Consider the following 26,926-nt stretch of genomic DNA (forward strand, 5'->3'; position numbering starts at 1 on the left):
TAAAACTCCTATGCCAATCAGTACTGGGATTGTGCCTGTGAATAGCCACTGCATGCCAGCCTGGGCAACATAGCCAGACCCCATCTCTGAGGGGGAAGTATGTAGTTATATATATGAAATTCTAACCCTCAATGTGCCTGGGAGGTGGTTAAGTCTTGGGTGGAGTCCTCGTGGGGATTAGTGGCCTTATTTATTTATTTTTGAGGTGGAATTTCACTCTATTGCCAGGTTGGAGTGCAGTGGTGTGATCTCAGCTCACTTCAACCTCTGCCTCCCGGGTTCAAGCAATTATTCTGCCTCAGCCTCCTGAGTGGCCGGGACCACAGGCATACACCACCATGTCTGGCTAATTTTTTTTTTTTCCTGTATTTTAGTAAAGATGGGGTTTCACCATGTTGCCCAAGCTTCTCTCAAACTCCTGAGCTCAGGCAATCCACCCACCTCGGCCTCCTAAAGTGCTAGGATTACAGGCGTGAGCCACCGTGCCTGGCCGGGATTAGTGGCCTTATAAAAGGAACCCTGAAGAGCTCTCTCAAATTCTTTTTGCTATGTGAGGATACAGTGGGAATTCTACAGTTTATGACCTAGAAAATGGTCCTTGCCAGAATCCAACCATGTTGGCACCCTGATCTGGAACTTCCAGCCTCCGGGACTGTGAGAAATAAATTTCTGGTGTTTTAAAAACCACCTAGACTATGGCAGGCCCCACTAAGGCAAAGTACTTGTTTAAGTCTGCTTTCAGTTCTTTGGAAGATATACCTAGGGATGGAATTTCCAGGCCATGTCATGTGGCAATTACATGTTTTACTTTTTGGGGAACTGCACAGGTGCCTTTTTCTTTTTTTGCTTTTTTTTTTTTTTTTTTTTTTTTTTTTTTTTTTTTTTAGACAGGTTCTGTTTCACTTGCTTAGGCAGGAGTACAGTGGCACAATCTCAGCTCACTGCAGTCTCAAGCTCCTGGGCCCAAATGATCCTTCCACCTCTGCCCTACAAGTAGCTGGGACTACAGGCACACACCACCATGCCCAGCTAGTTTTTATATTTTTTGTAGAGACAGAGTTTCACCATGTTGCCCTGTTCTCAAACTCTTGAGCCCAAGGGATGCACCCACCTCCGCCTCCCAAAGTGCTGGAATTACAGGTGTGCACCACCACACCCAGCCAAGGTGCCTTTTTCTAATTCACCCAAAGGCCCCATGTGGGTGGGTGCAATGGCTGTGCTCATGAGGGTCACACAGTCTTCAGGAGTCCCATCCACCCAGCCCTCACCAGGGGCCCAACCTGGAACTGAGGTCCCTCAGCGTGATTTCTTTCCACCTCCACAGCCATCACCCCAACAAGAGGCAGGGAAAGGGGCTCAGAGAGTGACCCCCCCATAAGTCATAACTGGGGGCCCAGACTTGAGCTCAACCTCCTGAGTCACAATCAGTGCTTTTAACCATTGTACCATCTAGCAAGACATTGTAGATGGCTGGGCTTTCTGCCCTCAGTTCGGCCTGAGCCCGACTTAAAAGACTGGGTGAGCATTTATTCTTTCTTGCTCCTTTTCTGCCCTGTCTCCACCCCTGTCCCCACCCACCTGGGAGGCTGGAGGCCAGAGGAGGGCTCCCTTCAAGTGGGATGTGGCCATGTGACTACAATCCATCATCTATCATCCATCATCTGTCATCTGTCAACCCTAGGGAGCTGGGGGCAAGATGAGAAAACTGGGCCATCAGTACAGCTGTCCTCTATCCCCGCCCCCAGCCAGAGTGTGGAGCAAAGCTCTGAGGGCCATCTTTGTCCAGTGAGAAACGAGCACTTTTGCAGCTGCTGGTCACAGGTTCCGAGGGACTGGGGCTGTGAGCCTGCCCTTCCAGACCTGGGCCCCGCCTCGGGAACTCCACTGCCTTCCGCAGGATCAATATTGATGAGGATTCTCCCTGCAGCCAGGAGAATCCCAGCGGAGTCCCCTGGCCACCGTTGGCAGCCTTCACAGGAGGCAAAATTGCTGGGACAAGACGAGCTTGTTCCCGAAGACAGGGCCAGTGAGTTGGTCCAGGCTGTGGCTTCCAGGGGTCAAAGGCCCAGAGCACCCTCAGGCTAGGGGTGCCAACCACCTGTCAGGAAAGAGGAAGCCCAGGCCTGGTTTGCCTCCTAGACCACCCACCATATGTCCCAGAAGACAAGGGGTGAGCCTGCTGACAGTCGCCCAGGGACAGGAGTCCCATGCCTGCTTCCTCACCTGCCTGGGGCCCAGGCTTAGACACTGGCTGGTGGCCCTGAATACTGAGGGGGTGCCTAGACAAAGGGGAGGAGGCCAGGAAGGGTCTGTGCTGCCTGGAAGGAGCATGTGACAGTCACACATCCTGGCTGCTCATCAGTTTCCTTCAGGGGAAGGCTGACATATGGGAGATGACATTGGCAGGCCACAGCAGATGGCAGAGGAGCCTGGGAACTGCTGGGAGGGCATTGCATCTCAGACAGTGCCTGAAATGGCAGGTGTCTGTGTGTGGGTGGGGGGGTGCCCAGGGTCCACCCAGTCTCCAGGAGCCACTTCTCTCTCAGGAGAGGAGGAGTCCCTCTCTGTGCTATGAGTTTCTTCCTCTGAAAACCCCACTTGTCCTCTCTCATCCCTGTCCTGGGCTCCCTTGGTTGCTGGGTCCCTCTGCAGTCCCCTCCAAGCCTAGGATTCCTTGGCTACCTGCCAGCATCCCCAGGGGCCCAGGGCTCCAAGAGCTGGAGGGAGCTGCCTCCCAGTCTAGCCCCACCTGTGTGGACCGAGGGCTTATGCCCCATGCCAAGCCTGGCTTACCTGTGAAAATGGGGTCGGGCTGGCATCTGCCATGTGGGCTGTGGGAGGAGTGAATGGGAGAATGCAAAGGGCTGGGCCAGAAAGGGGGCTCCAGAAAAGCTGAATGCATGAATGAGTAAGAGCTAGTGCAGCCTGGGCAACACAGTAAGACCCTGTCTCTGTGAAATTTTTTTTAAAAATTAAAAATTAGCTGGGCATGCTGGCTCATGCCTGTAGTCCCAACAACTTGGGAGGCTGGGGTGGGAGGATTGCTTGATGATGGAAAGTTGAGGCTGCACTGAGCTATAATCACGCCCTTGCACTCCAGCCTGGGCAACAATGCGAGACCCCATCTCAAAAAAAAAAGTAAATGAAGCCAGGTGCAGTAGTGTGTGTCTGTAGTCCCAGCTACTCAGAAGGCTGAGACAGAAGGATTGCTTGAGCCCAGGAGTTTGAGGCCAGCCCAGGCAACACAGTGAGCCCCTGGCTGTATTGCCTTAAAAATAATAATAAATAAAAATAAAAAATAAAAATAAAAAGTTGATGAATGAGTGAACGTGTCAATTTAACCGATCCTCTGTCCATTTCAATACTCAGTTACCTAGATTGTAGGTGACCTGAGCTCTCCTGGGTTAAGATGCCCTGCATTCCTCCAGAGAGTGAGGTTTGTCTGGCAGTGGTCCCCATCCCATCCCCCAGGCTGAAATGCGAGTCGAATGGATCCTGGTAGCCTCGTCTCCACTCCAGAGGCCTGCAGCAGGACTGGGAGGAGGGGGAGACAGGCAGGCGCCCAGGGCACAGGGTTGAAGGATGCTGAGCGCAGTTGCCCTGCTCCGGTCCCTATGGAGCCTGTCACCGTGGCCGGTGGGCTGGGAAGGATGGACTCATAGACTCACATTGGGAGGGTGCAGGGAGTGGCAGGGAAGGGGAAGGCTCAGCCGGGGGACCCTGAGGAGAGCTGAGCTTGGTTGGGGCCATGCGAATAAACTCCTGGGGTTCAACCCTGGATGGCAGTGTGCTGGGGCCACCTGACTGAGGGACATTGAGCCCCAGGGGTGAGGGCACCTGGAGCAGATTCCCACTGGGATTAGACTCCAAGTGGGGTTGGGAACAGAGGCAGGGGAGGGACCAGGAGTTTGAGGAGGAGAAGGTGCTCAGGTGTGTGCCATCTTTTCAGCTGTCTGCACCTCGGTCTCCCCACCTGTTAGGCGGGGACAGGGCGGGGGTGGTAATGAGCCCACAGCATTGCCGCGATTAAACAAGCTTCCAGAGCAACTCACTGCACACAGGGCTGGCACAAAGAGCATGCTCCATAAATGGGGCTCTTGCTACTCCCCCAGGAGGCACCCCGCTCCTGGATGACTTCTGCTTTGGGGAACACTGGGTCAGAATTTCCACTGCAAGTGGGTTCGAGTGGGTGGTGGGTGGTGGTGCCTGCCGGGGTCCGGGGTGACCTGGGCTCTGGCATCTCCCTCTTGGGAGCCAAGGTGTAGAGAGAGCACCAATTGTTAACAACATTGTGTGAGGCTGCACTGTGAGACCAGCCATGCACTCATTCCGAGGCTTACTGGTGCTAGGGACGCAGCAGTGCACAAGGCAGGCCACCAAGGCCACCAGGATGGTAAGAGAATTGTAAATCAGGATGCCTCAAGAGACCGGGATAGGGATCAAGGGCAACCTGACCCAACTGGAGAGGCCGAAGCAGACTTCCTTGAGGAAGCACCTCTACATTGAGTTCACTGGCAAAGGTCAGGGTAAGGAGCTGTTGCATAGGGAGAAAGCCCTTGCCTTGCCTCAGGACAAAAACGGAGCAGACATTGGGATACGGCCCTTCATCTTCTCACTGTCTCCCTTAGTTCCCTATATTGGCCCCCAATGCATCAGACCTCCAGTTCTTCACACCCTTATGAAGTCCCCTCCCACACTGACTCTGGGCTTTGGACATTTGGCCAAAATGCCCCATTATAGTAAGTGTGATGCAAACAGAGGCTTTATAAGCACATGTACATTGGGGCTTGTCTCTGGAAACACTCCTTTTTTTTTTTTTTTTTTTTTTTAAGACGGAGTCTTGCTGTGTCGCCCAGGCTGGAGTGCAGTGGTGCGATCTTGACTCACTGCAACCTCTGCCTCCCGGGTTCACGCCATTCTGCCTCAGTCTCCTGAGTAGCTGGGACTACAGGTGCCCACCTAATTTTTTTAGTAGAGACAAGATTTCACCGTGTTAGCCAGGATGGTGTTGATCTCCTGACCTCATGATCCACCTGCCTCGGCCTCCAAAGTGCTGGGATTACAGGCATGAGCCACCATGCCCAGCCTTTTTTTTTAGATTGAGTTTCACTCTGTTGCCCAGGCTGGAGTGCAGTGGTGCGATCTCGGCTCACTGCAACCTCTGCCTCCAGGGTTCAAGCGATTCTCCTGCCTCAGCCTCCCAAGTAGCTGCTGGGACTACAGTCGCCCGCCACCATGCCTGGCTAATTTTTTGTATTTTTAGTAGAGACAGGGTTTCACCATGTTAACTAGGATGGTCTCTGTCTCCTGACCTTGCGATCCGCCTGCCTTGGGCCTCCCAAAGTGCTGGGATTACAGGCGTGAGCCACTGCGCCCGGCCTGGAAACAGTCCTTAGAAACCAGTCACCATGCTGTGAGGAAGCCCAAGCTGCCATGTGGCAAGGCCCTGCCAAACATTCATGCTGGGCCACACCACCTGCCAGCCATATGAGGGAGGCCATTTTGGACTCTGGGAAAGTCATCTTAGTGGCCCAGCCACCAAGCAGGGAGCAGAAGAATAGCTGGTCAAATCGTAGAATCATGAGAAATAATAAATGCTTGTTGCTTTAAGCAATGAAGTTTTGGAGTGATTTGTTACGTAGTAGTAAATAGCGCAAACGTTTTTCTGCCCCAAGTCCAATTATTTCCTGTGCCCAGAGCCTCTCTAGCGGCATGAGCAAGACCTGTTCAGTTCTGCCCTGAAACTTGCTGTGGCTGGCTCCTACCAAGCTCTTTCCAATATCAGAACATATCCTCCGGCCCCAAACCGCCTTCACTGGCTGATGCCCTGTGAGGGTCTCTGGGTCAGACAGGACTGGGGTTTGCAAGTGAGGGATGAGGCACAGCTGTCCCTGGCCACCAAGGAGAGTCAAGCACAGGAATGTTCCCCAGGCAGGTCTAAGGTTCGTGTGGTGGCATCTTGGCTCAGAGTGTAATCTGTCTGCTGGGAGCATGGTCTTGTTTGAGCAACCTCCTTGCCTCCCTGCCTTCTTTACACATCTATTGAGCACCTACTGTGGGCCCTTCCTCCTGGAGGTGCGAGGGGAGACAGTAGAGGTGATGAGGTCACTGTCCTGGTCCTTGGGGTTCCACAGATGGGTGGGGGAGAAAGCCCAGATGTGACCAGTCACACTCAAGGTATCAAGTGCTGCGAGAGCAGTGGGGGTGTCCACAAATGCCTCTGGGAGTAGGGGTGTCCCAGCTGTTGGGCACAGAAGAGGGGCCTGGCATCTGCAAAGACTGCATTGTGACCAGGGATGAAACTGGAGCACCGGCCTGTGGGGGTGGGGTGTGCTGGGTGGTGAGGAGCCTCGAGTGCCAGAGCGAGAGCACCTTGGGACCTAGCCCTGGGAAGCCAGGAAGTGACAGGAGAGGACCTGCCTCAGGTAAATGTGTCCAGCAGAAGAGACAGATGAATGGAAGGACACACAGACAGACAGAGAACAGGGAAGGGTCCGGGGAAACAGGGAGGAGGGAAAAGTCATTTCAGCAGCACTTGGATGTAGTCACCGTGGTCACTTGCTGTGCCTTGGCTGCAGGGGGCTGCTTGCCTGGGCCCGCAGGACCAGACCAACAGAAAGTGCCTCTGTCCAGGAAACTTACTGCCCGATGCTGGGAATGAAGGAAATGTCTTCATTAAATCATCAAAGTGAGGGTGCGCAAACCACTCTGAAGCGATTCTGACCGAGAAGATGCTGCATCAACTTGGGGTGGGGGGACAACTGAGCCCCTTGCGTTTCCCTGGCAACCTTATTCTTCTGTCCTCCCAGGCCAACTATCAAAGTTGGAGAAGCCACAGCTGTCAGTCAGCATGCGCGGGAATCAGTTGGCACATTGCCGGAGGTAATAGGAGGATTTAATCAAGGACCATTTACATAATGTATGTGAGGCAGTGCAGCTCTAGCTCAGAAGCTGGCAACAGCTGGACACCACCCCCTGTGCCCCCCGTAAACACATCCTGGAGGCCTGAGGGGCAAGGGAAGGGAGCTATGGAGAACGACAGTCCACCATGGCCAGGTTCTCCTGTCCTGTGAAGCTTATGCCCAGTGAACCTGGTCTTCCTAATGGACCCCAGTGCTGTCTGCCCGACCACAGGCTGCACTTAGTGGACAAGGCTGGGGGCCACAGTCCAGAGGCCTTCCTGAGTATGCGAAGCTATAACTATAAGAATGGCCATTGCAGCACCATCGGTAAGAGCTAAAAGCTGGACACAAGCCGGATGGCCTGCGAATGGGAAGGGTCAAATGAACTGCGATCCGCCCACATGAAGGAAAACTGGGCGCTGCTACAGGAAGGAGGCTCTTCGTGTGCCAACAGGGAGAGGGCTCAGCGCCAGCTCCCTAGGAAGGCAGGCTGCCAGTGAGTATGTCCAGAAGGAGGTCACTCTGGTAAAAACAACAAACAAGCCATCAACACTGGCTGTGCAGGCAAAGGCGCAGAGTTCAGAAGCAATTGTCCCGACTGTTAGCAGAGCTTACTTCAGGGGTGCAGCCAACATGGTGGGGGGCTTCCACTTTGTATTTTATATGCTTTGTACTGTCTTTGTTCACACTAAACATACAACCCCTTTAAAAGTCATTTATGGAGGCTGGGCAAGGTGGCTCACGCCTGTAATCCCAGCACTTTGGGAGGCCGAGGTGGGTGGATCACGAGGTCAAGAGATCGAGACCATCCTGGATAACACAGTGAAACCCCGTCTCTACTAAAAATATAAAAAATTAGCCGGGTGTGGTGGCCGGCACCTGTAGTCCCAGCTACTCAGGATGCTGAGGCAGGAGAATGGCGTGAACCCGGGAGGCGGAGCTTGCAGTGAGCTGAGATGGCGCCACTGCACTCCAGCCTGGGCGACAGAGCGAGACTCTGTCTCAAGAAAAGCAAATAAAATAAAAATAAATAAATAAAAGTTATTTATGGCCAGGCATGGTGGCTCACACCTGTAATCCCACCACTTTGGGAAGCTGAGGCGGGCGGATCACCTGAGGTCAGGAGTTTGAGAGCAGCCTGACCAACATAGTGAAACTCCATCTCTACTAAAAATACAAAATTAGTCGGGCGTGGTGGCACATGCCTGTCATCCCAGCTACATGGGAGGCTAAGGCAGGAGAATCACTTGAACCCAGGAGGCAGAGGTTGCAATGAGCCAAGATTGCACCATTGCACTCCAGCCTGGGCAACAAGGGCAAAACTCCATCTCAAAAAAAAAAAAAAGTCATTTATATAAAAATGTGCAAAAAATATGTCCAAGGGAGAATGAACAGAAAAAGATGCCAGTGTTCTTCCCTAACTGGTATTTGGCAATTGCTGAGCTGAACATTTACAGGGCAGCTGCAGTGTGCCAGGCCCTAGGAGAATGGCACTGATCAGAAGCCTGCCCGCAAGGTGCTCACCATCTACGGGAAGCAACAGCACGGGGTGGGTGGGATGAGTGGGCATAGCCAGGCAACAGGAGCATGGGGCGGTGGGGCTGGTTCATAGCTGTGAGAAGATTCCGTGGACAAGCATACTGGGCAGAGACGCTGGGCAAGGTGTTGAGTATTTCCGCCTGCTCTGCGTGTGCAGGGGGAGGCCGTGTCGGAGACGGGAACATGCTGGACTCGGCAGGGCCTCTGAAGTCCTCCAAAGATGCATGGACACCATTACAAAGGTCCTAAGAGATGTGCAGGCCAATGAGAGAGGGATGGAGAGGCAGCAGTGGGCATAGGCCCAGTTTGAGTGCTAGAGGTGGGCAGTGCCACGTTCAAGGGCTGCAGAGTGAGTTACCCTAGGGCAGCTGTGCAGCCTTCCTCCCGCAGCACACACGTAAATGCACTGTCCAGGTGGGCCAGAAAGGCCTGAGTGGTTGTTCTGCACATCCTGGCCCACTGACCAGGAGGGCAGGACCTAGGGATCTCAGAGGTGCCAGAGACAACCCTTCAGCCAGAAAAGGTCTAAGAGACTTTGTCCATTGTCCTCCAGAGGTGCTGGTCTTCCCAGGAACCTTGAGCATCCGGGGCAGAAGGACAGTGAGGCCTGAAGCTCTGACACCCAGAACTGTAAGTCCTGCTGACAAGAGAAAACTCCCAGGGGGAATGGCAGGTGGCCTCTCCCTCAGGTGCTGACTTTGACAAGTCCACGTTGCCTGGAACACTGTGATGGATCCTGGGGACACATCCAAGATCACTGGGAAAGAGTGCAGGATTGACTGCTGGTGTGGGCCATGGCCGAGGGATATAGACCAGTGCAGGAGTTTGCAGCTCTGAGGCCTCTTGAGGCCAAAGGTGACTGATGACCCTGCCAATGGACTGGCCTTTCAGGGGACCACCACAGTGCCTGCACTGGCCTGGTGGTGTGGGGCTCCCAGGCAGCCAGCGGGGGCCTTTTCTAGCGCCCAACCTGCAACAGAGAAGTGACTGTGCCCTGGGGCTGAGTGCAGTGGATGGGTGGAGGGACTGGGACTACAGCTTGAGGGCAGACCCACTGCAGAGCTCGGGCTCCAGTCTCCGCTCCAGTCACGGAAGTTCCCGTCCGTGTGCATGCAGGGAGCAGAGGCCTTCCACGCAGGCCCCAGCTAGCAGCAGCCCAGGCTGGAGGGCCTCTTGCTTTCCTGGGTCTCAGGTGGACTCCCTTCCATTCCTATAAGGAGGTGAGAAGTAATTTAGCATCAACCAAGAATCCTGTAGCTGACACTGGGCAGGGGATGCCGGCCCTGAGAGTCAGAGCTGTGAGCTGAAGCTCCTGGCCCTGTTGTTCAAGACCTGAATGACTTGACACAGGACAAGAGGCTGAGGGGCATTCCAGGCACTGGAACAGAGTGGGCAAAGTTGCAGACTGGGAAAGCCGGGGCCAGGACACATCTGCAGGGCCTGGGATGCCCAGCCCGGGCCATGAGAACCAAATGGATGCCCATGAGGTCCATGTGTCAGGAGACGAGGGAGGGCTAGGGACAGGCTCTCACCTGGCAGGTGGGATCAGGGAGGCTACAGGCCCAAGGCTGCAATGACACCCTGAGAGGAGAGTCAAGGGATAGGAGAGGGCCACAAGTTCAGAAAATGGGAGGGTCTCGGGTGACAGGAGGATGGTGCATGTGGATTTTAGGCCTCCAGTCTGCTCCCCAGCCCAACCTAGCCACATCTATACGCACGGATTAGTTCTCCATCGCCGACCTGGAGCCGGGCACTGCTCCGCCTCTCCAGGTCCTGCAGCACCGACTGCTCGAATGCCAGGGCGGCTACACGGCTGAAGAATGCCTTCACGTTCTCGCCTGTGGGCTCACAAGACAGCCAGGACCTCATCAGTGTTTGTCCTTGCCCCTTAATGCATCTGGGTGTGAAAGCCAGGCCAGCCCACCTTCAGGTTGGCACATAGCCCTTTCTAGAGCACCCTGACAGTAACAGTGACCACAGGAGGGCACAGCCCCACCCAGTCACATGGACAGCACAATGCCAGGGCAGGGCCCACTGGCCTGGCTTCCCACCTGGCTCCAGCCTCCCCACTCCCACCCCACTGCCTGCTTGGGCCACTCCCTCAAACTTCTGAGTCTTTGCTTCCCAGCATCTCCTCTTCCAATCAGATGCTAATATGGCCCAGGTGTTGGAACATGTGGAACTCAGGACAGACATATGCCTGCCCTCCTGTCACTTTCCATACCTGTCCAGTGGGGCTGTGAGGATTGAATTGCTGTCAGCCCCCACACGGAGCCTTTATGCATCCTCCTCCAGGTAGAGGTGGCTGCCCATCAGAGAGCAGGCCAGTTTCCAGCCCTTAACATGCACACTGCCCTTGTGCAGCCAGCAACCTGCACAACCGCACAGGGCAGTTCTGCTTTGCCCATAGTGAGCTGTTGGTGAACTTACTGTTACTCTGATAAAGGAGGGAGGGTCTCACAGAGCAGTTCTCACTGTCAGGAAGGAGCAGTGGAAGATACTGCCAGTTGTTTGTGTTGGACGGGAAGTGGTGCTTCTACTTGTGATGCCAACCCTCAGTGCTCAACCCAGTCTCTGACTAGATATCTGCTGTCCCCTCTTACACAGGGTAAAGACTACTGGGCCCAATTCCTGAGTCCCCAGAGCCTTGGGGGCCTATTATGTGCCAGGCCCTGTGTATGACTTCATTTCATCCCCCAACAACCTGTGTTTTCCATCTGCTCTTTGTGTCTTTGGATTTTCTGTTTTCCTCAGTAAATACACATGGCTTTTGTAATTTAAAAAGTTTTTTCACAAAAAAGGGAGATGGATGGCATCACCTGCTTCCCAGATGAGGAGATGGAGGTTCAAAGATGCTGGGCATCTTGCCTTGGGCTGGGGGCCCAGTATGGCCAGGGATAGACCCGGTGGGCAGTGCGTTCAGTGAGAGCTGGGGTCTGTGAGCCACAGTGATACTGGAAGGTGTGGAGCCCCTGTCACTGGGCCCTTCTCTATGCCAGATGATGTCACATGCCTGGCATTTCAGGGCCGGAGGCAGGACAGTGCAGTGGTTACAGGTGAGAGTGTGTTTGGGTCCTGGTCCTGCCACCCTGTGACCCTGGAAGTTACTTCACAGGCATAAAATGGAACCTGCCTCATGAGTAGTTATGGGGTTGCCTTGGAGAACGGGCCAGCACGGCAAGACACAGGGTTGGAGTCACTATTCCCCCATCTGTGGGGCAGGCCTCCCAGCCTCCTTCTAGAGATGAGGCAGCTCCTCTTAGGCAATGAAAGACGCTGCCAGGCACCAGCACAGCAGGGCTGTGATGCCAGTGTGCACAGGGCCACAGAGGGAACAGACGGCTGGCTGCAGAGGGAAATGCTGCATGGCAGGCCCCATGGGACTGGCCCGAGAGCCGGGCTCTGCCCCACCATGCTGACAGCCCCGGCCCACTCACCGGTCTTGGCCGACACCGACCAGTACTCGGCCTGCATCTCCTTGGCCAGGTGCACGGCCTCTGCTTCGACCTGCTCACATGCCGCTCCTGACTGAGAGAAACAGCCCTTGTTGACCCAGCGTCCCGGGCTCTCTTGCAGGGAGGCCCCGGGGGATAGGCCGCTGCCTGCTTCCCACTGTGCCGCCTCCCTCCCCCGCCATGGCTCCTCCAATGAGGGCTGAAAGGGAAGGCATTTTCCCAAGGGCCACCCAGACCTCCAGTGCCACTCTGCTCACCAGAAGGTCCTTCTTGGTTCCCACGAGGAAGATGAAGCAGGAGCCTGCCTCGTTCTCCCTCAGAGCATCTTCCAGCCACTGCCTGGAGTGCAAGGGGGAGAGGCTGAGAGATTCACCCATCCTCCCACCCCAAACAAGGGGCAGAGAGCACACTTGGGACCTCCCCAGGGCTGGGGTGCTGGGCTGGGAGGGACGAGGAGGGCTTCCTGGCCCACACTGGCTGAGAGGATGCTGCACCTCCAGCCGGAAGGGCCTTAGCTGGACCCAAAGGGGTGGGAATACCAGAGCCCTGGCTGGAGGTGGTGAAGACCCCTCCTGGCCCCCCTCTGGCCTCTCCCGGTGAGACCTTGCATGAGTCCTGCACGTTTATCAACTAGAATGGTCACCCCCGCCTCCCTCACCGGGTTTGGAAGATGCTGGGTGCGAATGCCCCAGACCAAGGTCAGGCGAGAGGGCTTTGCTCCAGTAGCTGGCCAATTCCCAGCAGAAGTAGATGGCCTCTTGAATGGGTCACATTGCCAATTCTCTCTTCTCGAGACTGCAAGTGCCAAATTCATGTCCCTTCAAAGACTGGCGATACAGTTTTCAGGGCCCAGAGTGAACTGAACATGTGAGGCACCTCATTCAAAAAGTATCAGGACTTGCAACACAGCAAAGGCAGAGTATTGAAGCAGGCTGGGGCCCCTCTGAGCACGCGCCTGGGGCGGCTGTGCTGAGCTCACACTCATGTGCTGACCCCTCCAGAATAAATGGGGACAAATCTCTAGGGTTAAAGGCAGCTGGACAGTAAGTGGCCCGTGGGCAGCTGGTTCTGACAAGGGGCCCAGTCACTCACACCCACCATGGGGTCAGGGTCCACTGGCCGGGCTCTGGGAGCCCTTCCAGGCAGCTTCCTGAGCCCAGGGAGACTGCAGGGGCCACAGAGCCCAGACTTACCTGGTATGCTCCAGGGTCTGCACGTCAGTGAGGTCAAAGGCCGTGATGATCACTGGACACCCGGAAAAAGCCAACAGCCAATCAGTGCCAGGTGAGGTGGGCAAGGGGGCTCCCCAAGAGGTGCCCAGCTCCCAAGGAACAGCCAGGGCAGCCCCCCAGGCACTCAGCACTGGAACCTCCTACAGTGGAGGCTGAGGAGGAGATACCCCATGGCTGTCCCCCACCAGGACCCTCCAGCCTGCACCCGGCAGCCCAGCCTCAGTGTGGGATCCAGGGAGGCAGGACAAGGTGGGCATGGAGTGAGCGCATGGGCTTTAGCATCAGACACCCTCTGCCACTTATGGCGAAGGGAGCTCAGGTGAGGGCCTTAACTGCTGAGAGCCTCAGTTTCCCCATCTGTAAAACGGTGAGGATGAGACCTCTAGCTCTCAGGGTTGCTGTGAGGATTAAACGAGAGCAGCCATTTTAAAAAGCTGTTAGTCCAGGGCCCGATACAGGGCCAACTTTCAACCAGTGGCAGCTACAGCAGTGATGGTTTGCAACAACCCACTTTAGCGAAACAACTTCCGGGGAACCAGCTGGGCAGAAAACCGGCAGATGCAGCCCGGGCCCTCAGCTCCTCTCATCACTGGCCGCACCCCAGTCCTGTTGGGGTCCTGAGGGGACCCCCATGTGGAGGACATTACAGGCAAATGCTCTCTACTGCCCCCGGGGGTGTGACCAGGGCCGGACAGGGGCTTCCTCTGCACCTTGGCTTAAGGCTTCAGGGAGACCCACACCCCTTCCAAGGCAGGTGGGAAGAGAAAGGAAGGGGAAAACAGGATAGGGATGACAGCAGCCAGGCTGCCATGTGTAGAGGTGGGCCAGGCGCCTCGCACCTCTTATTCCCAGGGGAGAAGCATCCTGTTGAGAAGAGAGGCCCGAAGAGGCAAAGGGCGCAGGAGGCCATGCGGCCAGGGCAGAGCTGGAGCTCCAACCCATAGCTGAGGGCTGCATGGTTTGTTCCTATTTTTGCTTCTTTTAAGTCTAAAATAAAATGTTGTAACTTTTTCACCACTACCGAGTAGACATAACGGTGCCTTATAATTTGAGTCTGGTTTTGGATACTTTTGAGGTTCTCTCACATCTCCCACTGAAATCCATTTCTGTCTTCTTCCTGGGAAGGTGGGGTAGGCGATAGGAGCTTATGCTGCCGCCCCCTGCTGACGGTGAGCCCTGGCCAGCACCACCTGGCTGCCCTTGGCCATGGAAGTGGTGGGCACCCAGCTCTGCTGGCCCCCACGTGGGACCTGCCAGTTCTCCCGAGGTCCCCCTTTCACTCCTCCTGCCTGGCCCAGCCCCCTCTGCTAAGACAAGACAAGCCTCCTCCCACCTGCCCCTGGAGTCCAGCGCTGCCCTTCTCTGAGCCTCTGGAAAAGCACTTTCATCTCTGAGCATCTTTATGAGCTGAAACTGGGGTGAGACTTAAAGCCAGCACCCACTGCCACAGGGTCCTTAAAGGGTGTGATCGCCAAGGTCAGCCAGGGCCTGGGGATGAAGGCAGCTTCCCTGTTCCCAAGTAGTGGCCTGGGGGTTTTCTCAGTGGGTCTCGGAGGACAGAAAACAGGTGCCTGTGCAGAGAACTTGGGATTCCCACTGTGGAGCCTGGCAGAGACCCCGCTGCTGCACGCGGTTGAGAGCCCTGACGTGGCATGTTGCTCACCCTGGGCGCCCCGGTAGTAGGCAGATGCGATGCACTTGAACTTCTCCTGCCCAGCTGTGTCCCAGCTGTGAGGTGGGTGAGAAAGAAAGGGAAATGATGTCAGGTTACACAATCACAGTGTCTTGAGCCAACAGATTATGGGACCATGGGTGGGAGACCCTAAGGGCCTCTGCCAGCTGCAAGGGCTTCAGGAAGTGCCTGTTGTGAGCCAGCTGTCCCTACCCCTAGCTCCTTATGATCCCTTCCTAGGGTGCCCCCAGTGGACTTCTCTCATTCCTAGTGGAGAAGGGTGTGGCATTAGTTGTTCTGCTGCTTGGATGGATGGAGTTGCAGCTCACTCCCTTCTGAATGAGACATTAAAATGGAACATATGGCCCAAGACATGCCTCGCTCTGAAGATGTAGCAGTCCACTTGTAGAGAAGGCTCTGTGAATGGCACTGGGGCTCCAGGCTGGGCCTCCAGCAGTGGCTCTACCACTTGCTTGGGTGTGACTGGGGCATTGCTTCACCTTCCACGCTGCAGGTCCCAAAGTAGGGGTTAGGGATACCTAACAGGGGAGCAACAGGTGGATCTCAGCAGTTAACTCCAGCTCTTTGGAGCACAGTAGTGAGAAGAAATTAGAAGCTAAGTTCTGGCTCCATGGAAAGGAGTACAACAATCGATTAATGATGTCTGCCATGGGTACAGTCTAGAAGAGGGGAAAGAGCACCTAGTGAGATCTATCCGCCCTGGTTTAGAACAAAGCAGGGAGTCACTATGCAGGGCTGAGTCTGAAAATTCTTCCCCAATTCATTGCTTTTTAAGGTCAACAGATCAAAGTTGAACTTTTCTCAATAAACTGCAAAGTAGACAAATCACAAACAAGACATCAATGGTCTGAATTTTTTTCTTTTTTCGAGGTGGAGTTTCGCTCTTGTTGCCCAGGCTAGAGTAAAATGGCATGATCTTGGCTCACTGCAACCTCCACCTCCCAGGTTCAAGCAATTCTCTTGCCTCAGCCTCCCAAGTTGGACCACTATGCCCGGCTAATTTTGTATTTTTAGTAGAGATGAGGTTTCTCCATGTTGGTCAGGCTGGTCTCAAACTCCAGACCGCCTTGGCCTCCCAAAGTGCTGGGATTACAGGTATAAGCCACCATGCCTGGCCATGGTCTGAATTTTTTTCAAGTGATCCAGCATGACACTGAAGGTTTGGTCTTCATTCTTTCATTAATTCATTCATATTTTCTTTCATATCTGAAGACTCTGGGGGAGGAGCTGGTGGTGGTGGCCTAGAGATGAGCCTGTGGGGAGGCTGGCGAAGGCCTCAATGTAAGACAATGAGAGGCTGAGCCAGGGCAGTGTCCCTGTTTTGTTCAGGGCCCTCTAATGAGATATGGCCTGTGGTCACACGGGTGAGCCCAGCCCCTAGCCAGTCTTTCCCGGCTCCGCCTGGGCTACCCCTACCAGTCCTTTGCTCTTCTCAGCTCTCTGGATCCCTCAGTCCTGCAGCCTTGCGTTCTCCCAGCCTCCTTTGCTCTTGACTGACCCGTACTCTCCCTTGGGCGAGATTTGTTATCCTCCATCTCCAGGGCTTTGCTGGGGCTGTGGAAGTTCTGAGAGAAGGGGGCACTATCTTGACAGAGTTATGAGCTGACATCCATAGGATCTGAAGGCTCAGTCCAGGCAGGGCATGGAGGATTGAGGAACCAACTCAGGCACCAGGAAGGAGCTTGGTGAATGCCAGCAGGCAAGTGGAGATGGGGGGCAGGGCCAGCCATGTAGGGGAACATGGAAGGGTCTCACAGGAGAGTAGAGGTGAGGGCCCGGGCCCAGGCAGGCCTGCAGCATTCTCCAGGTGCTGGGGCAGAGGGAAGCTGCCCAGCTGGGGTGGGAGAGGGTAAGCCCTGGGCCACTCAGAAGGAAGGCAGAGGAAAGGGCTGAGGCCAGTGGGGGCCATCGCGAGTCAGACTCCCAGGGCCTAGCAAGGAAGACAAACAGAAGTGGGCCGGGCATGGTGGCTCACACCTGTAATCCCAGATACTCGGGAGGCTGAAGCGGGTGGATCACCTGAGGTCAGGAGTTTGAGATCAGCCTAGCCAACATGATGAAACCCTGTCTCTACTGAAAATACAAAAACAAATTAGTTGGGTGTGGGGGTGCACACCTGTAGTCCTATTTGGGAGGCTGAGGCAGGAGAATCGCTTGAAGTGGAGGTGGCAGTGAACCGAGATTGCGCCACTGCACTCCAGCCTGGGTAACAGTGCAAGACTCTATCTCAAAAAAAAAAAAAAAGACAGAAGTGGAAGGAAAGCAAGGCAGGGGAGAGGGAGTGAAGGCTTCAGTGTGAGGAGGAAGACGAGTGCCTCAGACCTGAGGAAGGATGTGGTGCTGCAGACTCCATCTCAGCCCTCCTTGCCCAAGCCTGGCACGCAGGGACTGGATTTGACCCCATTTTACAGGTGGGAACAGAGGCTCAGAGCTCAGAAGCGACCTGCTGGAGGCCACTCTGCTGGCCTGGTGAGTGGGATCACAGGAGGCCCAGGTCAGGGAGGGACCGGAGCCAGGGCCTCGAGAGGAGCAGGGGGGGGATTGGGGAGGTCATGGGCAGGTGAGCAGGTCAGGCTGTGGGCATCTTCCCCAGAGTCAGTGACCAAAATGAGACAACTTTGGGACTGACGGAGCATCTGGGGGTTCTGGGAGCTGGGAAGCTGAGTGTCACACAACACCCCCAGGCTCTGCTTGTCTAGACCAGTCCTCCTTGACATGGACACAGTGCAGGAGCTCCCCAAATCCTTTCTCAAGTGCCCCTAGGAAGCCGCCCACGAGTCATGGGGGAAACAGCGACTTACATCTGGAGGCTATAGGGAATTCCAGCAATCTCAAAGCGCTCAATTTCAAAGTCCACCCCAATGGTGGCCTTGTAGTCTCGGTCAAAAACGTTCTTGCAAAACCTGTGGGGGATAAGGAAGTCGTCACAGGGGGTGTACTCACAGAAATGTGCCTGGAAGCTTCACTTGTGACAGTGAAGGTCTTTAGGCAAATAAGGTCCACTTCCCATCAGGAAGTGATGGTCCACACAGGCCACGGGTGGGCAGGGCAGCCAGCAAGGACAAGGTGGGGAAAGGGAGGCTGCAGGAGCTCGGAAGGCAAGCTGCGAGTTAGAAACTGAACGAAACTGAGCAGCCATTTGCAGGGAGGGCAGTAGAGGGGAGAGCCCTGGCCCCAGGGGGACAGTCTGACAAGCGCCAGGTTCCTGGGATGCCACAATGTCTGCCCAGCCCTGCCATCTCCCCGATTTCTTGTACCCCCTCTTATCTGGCTCCCAGCAGGTTGAGGCCCGGCAGTTCCTGGAAACCACATGGTTTCCACTATGTTGATACTATCTGGGCCACCCAGGCAAAGGTATGACAACCTGGTGCTGGGGGAGGTAGCCGACGGGGCAGAGGAAGCCTTGTACCTGTGAATGAGGCTGGTCTTCCCCACGTAGAGATCGCCAACCACCACCACCTTGGAGAGTTTGAGCCTGTGAGAAATATGGCCTTGTTGCCCTCGGGCATGCCTTCCAGGGTGTCTTCACACTCACAGCCCCTTCCTTCCCTGAGCTCTCTGCTGGTGAGACACCCCTCACTCCTGGACGCAGGATGGGCCACCCTGCCGAAACACTGTGTTCCCCTCCACACTCCCCAGAGGGGAGATGGGAGAGGCTGGGGACTCTGCTTCCCCTAGAGCTTCACCCCTCACCACATTTGGTCAAAGTCCCCATCCTGAGAATTAGGAATGGGCATAAAAAAAGGCCAAGTCACAGGAGGAGGGGGCAGAGGCAGGAGGCCAGGGTGCGGCTCTGGTAACCAACCAGTAGCCATGGGCATGTCTATGCTGTGGGGGAGCTGTGCTGAGGGTGCAGACACAGGGTCCACGTGCAGGGAGACCCCAGCACAAGGGACGGGCAGCCCCTCACCCTCCCATGCACCCCCTGGGGCTGTGCGCCCATGTGGGTTCTGGCCTCTTGCAAGCAGGCACTCCCTGACCATGACACCACCATGCCCTGCTCACTTAGAGGTATCCGTAAGGGTCAGACAGGCCAAGGGCACACCCTGAACAGGGCTCAGGCTCTATACATCTGGGCTGTGGCTTGAGGCGAATCGGCTCTGAGGTTCTTGGGCTCTCTGGGGGTCACTGCTCCCCAAGAGCAGCCGCCACCCTCACCCTTTGTGTGTGTCCTACACTCTGTGCAGAGGCGTTTCTCGGACTGTTTATTATTTTTTTAGAGACGGGGTCTCGCTGTATTGCCCAGGCTAATCTCAAACTCCTGGGCTTGAATGATCATCCCACCTCAACCTCCTGAGTAACTGGGACTACAGGTACCATTGTTCCAGCTTCCCAGGACTGTTGACAACACCTTAAGAGTTTTTGCAGCTCATCCCAAAGGAGGCAGACAGTCACAGCAACCAACCTGGGTAAATATCTGACAGGCACTTCCTCTGCCTGCAAACAGCAAGAGGGCACCACTGTGTCACCTGGTGACCTGGGCTGCAGGTCACCTCGCCAGGTCCATGAGAGCAGGGACTGTGTCTACCCTGCTCCCAGAGGGCCCTTTCATTCTGACTCCATTTCTCCTATGAATGAGTAAAGGTATTGACAAGGTCTTGCAGCAGGTACCCTCTGATCCTCAGTCTCCCCACCTCCAGTGCTGCCATAAGGGGTCAGGGAGATCATCTGCGTGAAGCACCTGATATGGCACCAGCATTCCCCAACAGATGCCACTACTCTCATTCCACCACCATGGCCACTTCGGCCATTCTGATCTCAGCTCTGCCTCACCCACTCTGCAGTTTGGTAACCTCTAGCTGTGCTCTGTGGCAGCCTCATCGCACCTGTGTGACCCCTGTGAGCTTAGCCAACTCCCTGAGCAGACTATGAGCTCCTAAGGAAGAGGGGCAAAAGCAGGCCCTTGTACCTATTTGTTAAAAGAAGGAATGACTATTTCACAATCCCTGTGCCGGTGGTGGCAGGTGCTGCCACGGCAGGAACAGGGCAGACACAGCCCTCGCCCTCTTGGGCTAGGTCCAGTGAGGAATCCAGCCTGCAATTCTGTGAGATACGTTCTTGGGGGCACAAGAGCACCCAGGAAGGGTACTCTCCCCAGTCCAGGCTTGGGGGCAAGGGTAGTGGGGGGTCAGAGAAGCCTCCTAGAGGACTTGACACTTATGCTGAGACCTGAAGGGGAAGGGGAAGGGGAAGTGAGGGGATTAGGAAAGACATTTCAGACAGAGGAAATGGACTTGTGCCAAGACCTCAGGCCGAAAAATCACCTGCGTGACTTAGAAGAGGGAAAGTTGTTCCATGTGGCAGGTGTGTTAACTGAAGCCAGATGAAAACCCCAGTCATCCTCAGGCCTGTACAGGGCTGCGCCAGCCTCGTGTGTGTGTTTCACTTGCTCATTCTTTCACACGTGCATTCATGCACTCATTCCTTCCTGCCACCTGCTCCCCCATCCCACACCCTGCAGGCTCACCCGACAGTCCCCGTGTTTCTGCGTTGGCAGGCAGCGCTGACCTGCCTGTGGAAGTGCTCCCTGAGCTGCAAACAGGCTTCTGGCGTGTACCACTGCAAAGAGACAGACAGACACATCATCCTGCAAAGCTGCAGCTCCTTCCCCGTAGCGAAGCAGTGAGGGGAGACGGTCTTCCCAGCCTTCCTTCCTAGGCCTCACAGCTGGCAGCCTCAATAGCTTTCCCTGACCCACCTGTCATGTGTATCCTCTATTTCTTCAGCCTTGAGGCTCTGGGGCCTTGTGAGTCCACAGGGGCGAGCCGAGGCAGAGACTCGGAGATCTGGGTCTCACCTGGGGTCGTGGTCCCCTTGCTGCATGCATGTGACAGGCCTCTGTCTGCTCTGGGCCTCAACCCTCTCAAGTGGAAAGGAGTGGAGCTCTTTTGGTGCCCAGATCCTCCAAGATCCAATTAGCCAGGTGCAGGAGTGAATGCCTGTGGTCCTAGACACTGAGGAGGCTGAGGTGGAAGGATTGCTTCAGCTCAAGAGATAGAGGCTGCAGTGAGCTATGATCATGCCACTGCACTCCAGCTTGGGTGAGAGAGTGAGACCCTGTCTCTAATCCATACCTTCCATGAATCTCTGATGACATTTTGTTTTAAAAACATGCATACATGTGCCTGGAAAATGTCCTAGAAGGCACTTTCTGTTGTCCACATTTCTTTTTTTTTTTTTTTTTTTTTTGAGACGGAGTCTCGCTATGTTGCCCAGGGTGGAGTGCAGTGGCCGGATCTCAGCTCACTGCAAGCTCCGCCTCCCGGGTTTTTACGCCATTCTCCTGCCTCAGCATCCCGAGTAGCCGGGACTACAGGCGCCCACCACCTCGCCCGGCTAGTTTTTTGTATTTTTTTTTTAGTAGAGACGGGGTTTCACCATGTTAGCCAGGATGGTCTCGAACTCCTGACCTCGTGATCCGCCCGTCTTGGCCTCCCAAAGTGCTGGGATTACAGGCTTGAGCCACCGCGCCCGGCCCACATTTCTTGAAAGGCAGACCTGAGCAGTGGTTTAAGAGCATGGGCCTCAGGGTCAGAAAAAACTGCATATACCCCAGCCACCCTCACCTGGTGTGTAATTAGAAAAAAATGAGATTAAACAAATTAAAGATGACCATTATTTTTTGCCATTGGATTGGCCCAGGCTAAATACAAAATGTGGCAAGGATGTGCGGAGAAGGACACCGTTGAGGCCGTTGGTGTGATCTGTGTATGGCAATGGTCCCGCCCCCCGCCCCCCACCCCTGCACAGTCACAGCCACCTGCTCTGTCCTTCTGGATGCTGCTTGGATCCACAGCTCCCCTCCCCCAGCCCCAGTGTCTTGGCCATCGATTCGGGCTCTGCCTGGCCCATCTGCCCTCTCAGTGATTGAGGCAGCAGTGATGGTGAAAGGAGATTAGCAAAGGGCAAGTTACAGAACCTTATTGAGCTCCAGTTTCCTCAAAAGTTAAACAGGGATGCTCATAATAGCACCTTTTCATGTGGTCTTTGGAGGAGTAACTGAATAATGCAGGTGAGCAGCTTAGCCCGATAGTCTGCTTTTCTGCAGAAGAGTGGCAGCTACCATGAACAAGCTGGCTGCTTCTTTCTGTCAGCTTCCATGACGGCTTTAAGCTGGGGACTGGCCCAGACACAATGGTCATTACAGGATGACTGGAAGACTATGGTAATGAAGGCTGCAGGGTAAGAAGTGTGAGCTGATTTCAGAGACAGGGAAACTGAGGCACATAGAGTAAAGGGAAGGACTTGCCTGGCAAGCAGTCTGAGGACCCTGCCCAACCTGGCTCTGAATTTCTCAGGGCCCTGGGGTGCAGGATGAACTTGGCCAGCAGTGGCCTTGATCCCTGACTATTATGGGCAAGAGGGGAGAATGCCACCTGTGAAACCAGGACAGATTCCCTAGACTGCTTCCCTGGGGTAGGGAGCTCTGGAGCCAGACACAGCCAGGTCAAATCCCAGAGGTACCAGGCACAGCTGTGTGATGTCAGGCAACCCTGCTTAACTCTGATCCTCACCATCTGCTTTGCCAACGGGTTCTTCATGTCATGATACCTGGAGTGTTTTATGCCAATCACACTTTCCTTCGTTTTGACTCAAGAAAGACCAGTCTCCGTCATCCCTAGTTACCACTGTCAAGCTCTGCAGAGAAAACAATTGCCTGAGCCTCTGTTGAGATGGAAAACCCATGGGGAATTGTCTACGGGTCTGAGACACAAAGGCTTTCTCTGTAGGTGTGTGAAGAAGGAACTTAGGGAGGAAGGTAAAGAAGGGTGAAGGAGGAATGGCCACATACGCCAAATACCCAGGACCTATCTAGAGTCACCTCCTCCTCACCAGCCTGGCCACAGAATCTAAGATGCAAAAGGCCATTCCATGGAGAGGATCTCTCCCTCCGCACCTGTCCTAAGCCACAGACGCAGTCACTGAGAGTACGGGCTTATCTCTCCTTCCAGAAATATTTTCTGCATATATAAACAAACAGACATTTCTCCCTATCCTTGTTTTCACACACAGGAGTGTGCTGCACACACTCGACTGCACACTGTTCCACACCCTGCATTTTTACTTAACGGTTTACTTTGGCTCTCGTTGCATGTCAGCTCCTGAAAAGGTTGCCTCATTCCTCCTCACGTCTGTGCCAGGATGTATGACTTGTTTAACCAGTCTCCTCTCCGAGGATATTTACGTTGTATCTGATCTTCTGTTCTTACAAACTGCTCCAACCCCGGCCGGGTGAAGTGGCTCACGCCTGTAATCCCAGCACTTTGGGAGTCCGAGGAGGGCGGATCACGAGGTCAGGAGATTGAGACCATCCTGGCTAACACAGTGAAACCCCATCTGTACTAAAAATGCAAAAAATTAGCCAGGAGCGGCAGCGGGCGCCTGTAGTCCCAGCTACTTGGGAGGCTGAGGCAGGAGAATGGCGTGAACCCGGGAGGTGGAGCTTGCAGTGAGCCAAGATTGCGCCATTGCACTCCAGCCTGGGCGACTGAGTGAGACTCCGTCTCAAAAACAAACAAACAAACAAACAAACAAACAAAAAAAACCTGCTCCAACCCCTATCCTTATGCACATTGTAAACCCATGCCAGGATATCTGCCAAGTAAATTCCTAGAAATGGAATGGCAAGGCCAGTTGCAGTGGCTCACACCTATAATCCCAGTGCTTTAAGAGGCCTGGGTGGGAGGATTGCTTGAAGCCAGGAGTTCAAGACCAGCCTGGGCAACATAGCAAGACTTCGTCTCTATTAAAAAAATTAAAAATTAGCCAGGCATGGTAGCACATGCCTGTGGTCCTAGCTACTCAGGAGGCTGAGGCAGGAGGATTGCTTCAGCCCAGGAGGTAGAGGATTGAACTATGATGGCACCATTGCACTCCAGCCTGGGTGACAGAGCAAGACCCTATCTCTAAAAAAAAAGAAAAAAGAAACGGGATGGCTGGATCTCACAGGGCAGGGTCATCTGCCATATTGGTAAATATTGTCCACTGCCCCCTATGGAGGTTGTACTCAATTTGTATTCCCTGCTGCAATTAATATTGGATTTTAATACAGACACAAGAGAGCTGTGAGTTTGCAGCAGAAAACAGAGGCAGAATGGCAAGGGGAGAGAGAGCCCTGGATTTGGGGTCACGGAACTGGAATGCTGTTTTGATAATAATGATGATAATGAGAACAACAGCAACCATGACTGCAGGGGAGCTCCTGCATACCGTGAGCTAGGCACCCAATATGAGAGGAATTACCTCCATGTAACATGTAACAGTGGCTCTGAGAGGTTGAGTAATTTGCCCATAGCCACACAGTTTTTCTTTTTTTTTTTTTTTTGATACAGAGTCTGGCTCTGTGGCCCAGGCTGGAGTGCAGTGGCGCGATCTCGGCTCACTGCAAGCTCTGCCTCCCAGGTTCACGCCATTCTCCTGCCTCAGCCGCCCGAGTAGCTGGGACTACAGGCGCCTGCCTCCGCGCCCAGCTAATTTTTTTCAATTTTTTAGTAGAGACGGGGTTTCACTGTGTTAGCCAGGATGGTCTCGATCTCCTGACCTCGTGTTCCACCTGCCTCGGCCTCCCAAAGTGCTGGGATTACAGGCGTGAGCCACCGCGCCCAGCCAAGCCACACAGTTTAATGACAGAATCAGAATGAAGGACTCACATAGAGGACTGTCTGGCTGCAAAATCCTAGCCCTTATAACCTCCAGGCCACATTGCTGCCCAGTGTCACCGTCAACTTGCTACCCCGCCTTGGGCAGTCAATGGCCAGTCTCCCAGCTCCTCAAGGTAAATCTGGCAATGGACAGACCTCCTCGATTCACCTGCTTTACTTCCAGGCATGAGTGTAGAGTGGGGAGAGCTGATGTGGCTGCAGTGCCAGGAGAGCACTGCATACATGATGACTCTCTACCTTAGGGAAGGTGGCGATGACACGGTCGCGGCTCACGGGGGGCCCCAAAGGTGTCAGGGAGGACCTCATTCTTCCAGAGTCCTGTGGACCCAACCAGGAGAAAAACAGTTAAGGAGCTGTGCAAATACCTGGGGACTCACCCATGAGTTTTCACGTAACTTTTCATCAGATCCAGGCTGGGTGCAGTGGCTCATGCCTGTAATCCCAGCACTTTGGGAGGCCAAGGTGGGAGGATCACTTGGGCCCAGGAGGTTGAGACCAGCCTGGGCAACAGTGAGACCTCAGTCTCTTAAAAAAAAAAAAAAAAAAAAAAAAAAAAAAAAAATAGCAGGGCGTGGTGGCCTGTGCCTGCAGTCACAGCTACTTGGGAGGAAGGTGGGAGGAATGCTTGAGCCTGGGAGGTCAAGGCTGCAATGAACTGTTAAGGTGCCACTGCACTCCAGCCTGGGTGATAGCGTAAGACTTTGTCTCAAGAATAATAAATAAAACCAGATCCAGGCCTCCCTCTCCGTCAGGAATACGGGGCAGAGGCCATTTCTCTCAATCTGCATACAGCAGGCAGCATGGTATGGGGGAACCAGGCCTGCCCCACCCTGCCTGGGAGTCAGAAGACCTGGGTCTCCCCTTGACAGGTGTCTACCAAGGAGGAGCTCCCCTCTGAGCTTACCTTACTGGGCTGTGAGGCATGACACAGCTCAGGCAGTGGAAGTAGAGTCGGGAGGGGTCTCCTGCTCCTAGTCTGCAAAGGATGAAGGCTCTAGGCGGGCCTGGGGGCCCTAACTTTCAGCCAACTAGGCCTTTTCCCTGAAAGCCCTCACTTCACCAGGCCTCTGACTCTTCCAGCCTCCTCAACAGCCCTCTGTCTCCTTTCTCTCTCCGGGCTCCTCTCCCGGTTGCGCTTGGGTGTCCTTGGCGGAGTCCGGTTGTCCTCCCGCATCTGACCTGGCTCTCCTCCACGACCAGCGCGGGCCTGGCCCAGAGTTTGCGCTCCGGAAATGAGGACGCCCCTGGGCCCTAGGCCACTTTCAAGTTATAAGGGCGGGAAGTGGGCGCGGACGCGGTGCCCTCGCGGCCCTGGCCACGGGATGTGCCAGCACGGGCGTGGGTGACCGGGAGGGTCGGACAGAGTGGGCGAGCGGACTCACCACCGGTGGCTGCGAAAGCTGGGGCTCGGCGCGGCCTGGTTAGCTAGAGCCAGCGGCGGTGATCACCATGGCAACGAGAGCCGCGCGGGACCGGCGGGCTACAAGAATCGCCGACGTCGTGGGCGGGGTCTGCGTTGGACTGACAGCGGCGCGTCCAAGCATCCAGCTTGCACTGGCGATCACCATAGCAACGAGAGCCGGCCCGGAGTCTGGGCGGGGCTTGCAGCAGAGAGACTCCCGCACACCCTGGAGAGCCAGAGATCACCAAGACAACAAGGGCGGTGCTGGATGGGGGGGCGGGGGACGGGGCCGTGGAGGCCCGGGGGCGGAGCCTGGGCTCTGGCTGGCGCTGACAGTGGAGAGATTTGCGCCGGTTCTGGTGATCACCTCGGCTGGGAGGGGTGGGGCGGTCATGGCATAAGAGCTCCTGATGTAGTATTGATGTTTAATTGGAGTCAAGCACCCTGCAGCTGCAGGAGATGGACTTGCCTACTGACCTTAGTCTGCATAGATCTGAATCCAGTGTTGTCTGAATATTATATGCCTGGCTTCTAAAGCCCACGGTACCAAATTAATTTCCTTAATAAAAAGCTGACCTGAGTCAGTGATTCCCTCTGAACTAGTTTCGGTTTGGAAAGTTAGCTGTTTTGGGCTAGATGGCCTCTCGTGGCCCTTATAAAACCGTGGAACCAGCTTCTAAGTCCAGAGTTCAGTTTGAGAACATACTTACTCCAGCTCCTTAACTTTTCTGCATCACAATATGGAATCCTTGGTAAACAGATTTAACTCAATCATCTTCAATTCAAAGCTAAGTGTGCTGGAGGCTGATGTTCGATGTCTTTTTTTTTTTAAGAGATGGAGTCTTGCTATGTTGCCCAGGCTGGACTCAAACTCTTGAGGCTCAAGGAATCCTCCCGCCTCAGCCTCCCCAGTCCTTGGGACTACAGTCAAGGGCCACCACACCTGGCTCTGTTTAATGTCTTTTAGTGAATTTCACTGCTAAGGTTGAGGCTTAGGGGGTGAACTTAGGTGAGTTGTTCCACCTTCCACATCTCAGTTTA

General features: G+C 54.7%; 1 protein-coding gene across 3 annotated transcripts; it reads right to left on the reverse strand.

Annotated features, from left to right (window-relative positions):
* Positions 1-9,661: 9,661 nt before the first annotated feature.
* Positions 9,662-26,093, reverse strand: RAB36 (RAB36, member RAS oncogene family). Of its 3 annotated transcripts, XM_050746288.1 has the most exons (10): positions 25,866-26,093; positions 25,388-25,459; positions 24,721-24,801; positions 20,289-20,380; positions 18,231-18,296; positions 17,623-17,724; positions 14,792-14,856; positions 13,090-13,141; positions 12,154-12,235; positions 9,662-11,969 (listed from the first exon to the last, which is right to left on the reverse strand). In XM_050746288.1, the coding sequence occupies exons 3-10, from the start codon at positions 24,787-24,789 to the stop codon at positions 11,586-11,588; spliced, it is 912 nt and encodes a 303-aa protein (XP_050602245.1). In that variant the 5' UTR covers positions 24,790-24,801; positions 25,388-25,459; positions 25,866-26,093; the 3' UTR covers positions 9,662-11,585. The 3 variants fall into 3 exon arrangements, with proteins under 3 accessions (XP_050602245.1, XP_050602246.1, XP_050602244.1); XM_050746289.1 differs by lacking the exons at positions 25,388-25,459; positions 25,866-26,093 and having other exon boundaries at positions 9,662-10,279; positions 11,879-11,969; positions 24,632-24,798; XM_050746287.1 differs by lacking the exons at positions 25,388-25,459; positions 25,866-26,093 and having other exon boundaries at positions 24,632-24,798.
* Positions 26,094-26,926: the final 833 nt, after the last annotated feature.

This window comes from Macaca thibetana, chromosome 10 (assembly GCF_024542745.1).
Source record: "Macaca thibetana thibetana isolate TM-01 chromosome 10, ASM2454274v1, whole genome shotgun sequence".
NCBI classification, from domain to species: domain Eukaryota; kingdom Metazoa; phylum Chordata; class Mammalia; order Primates; family Cercopithecidae; genus Macaca; species Macaca thibetana.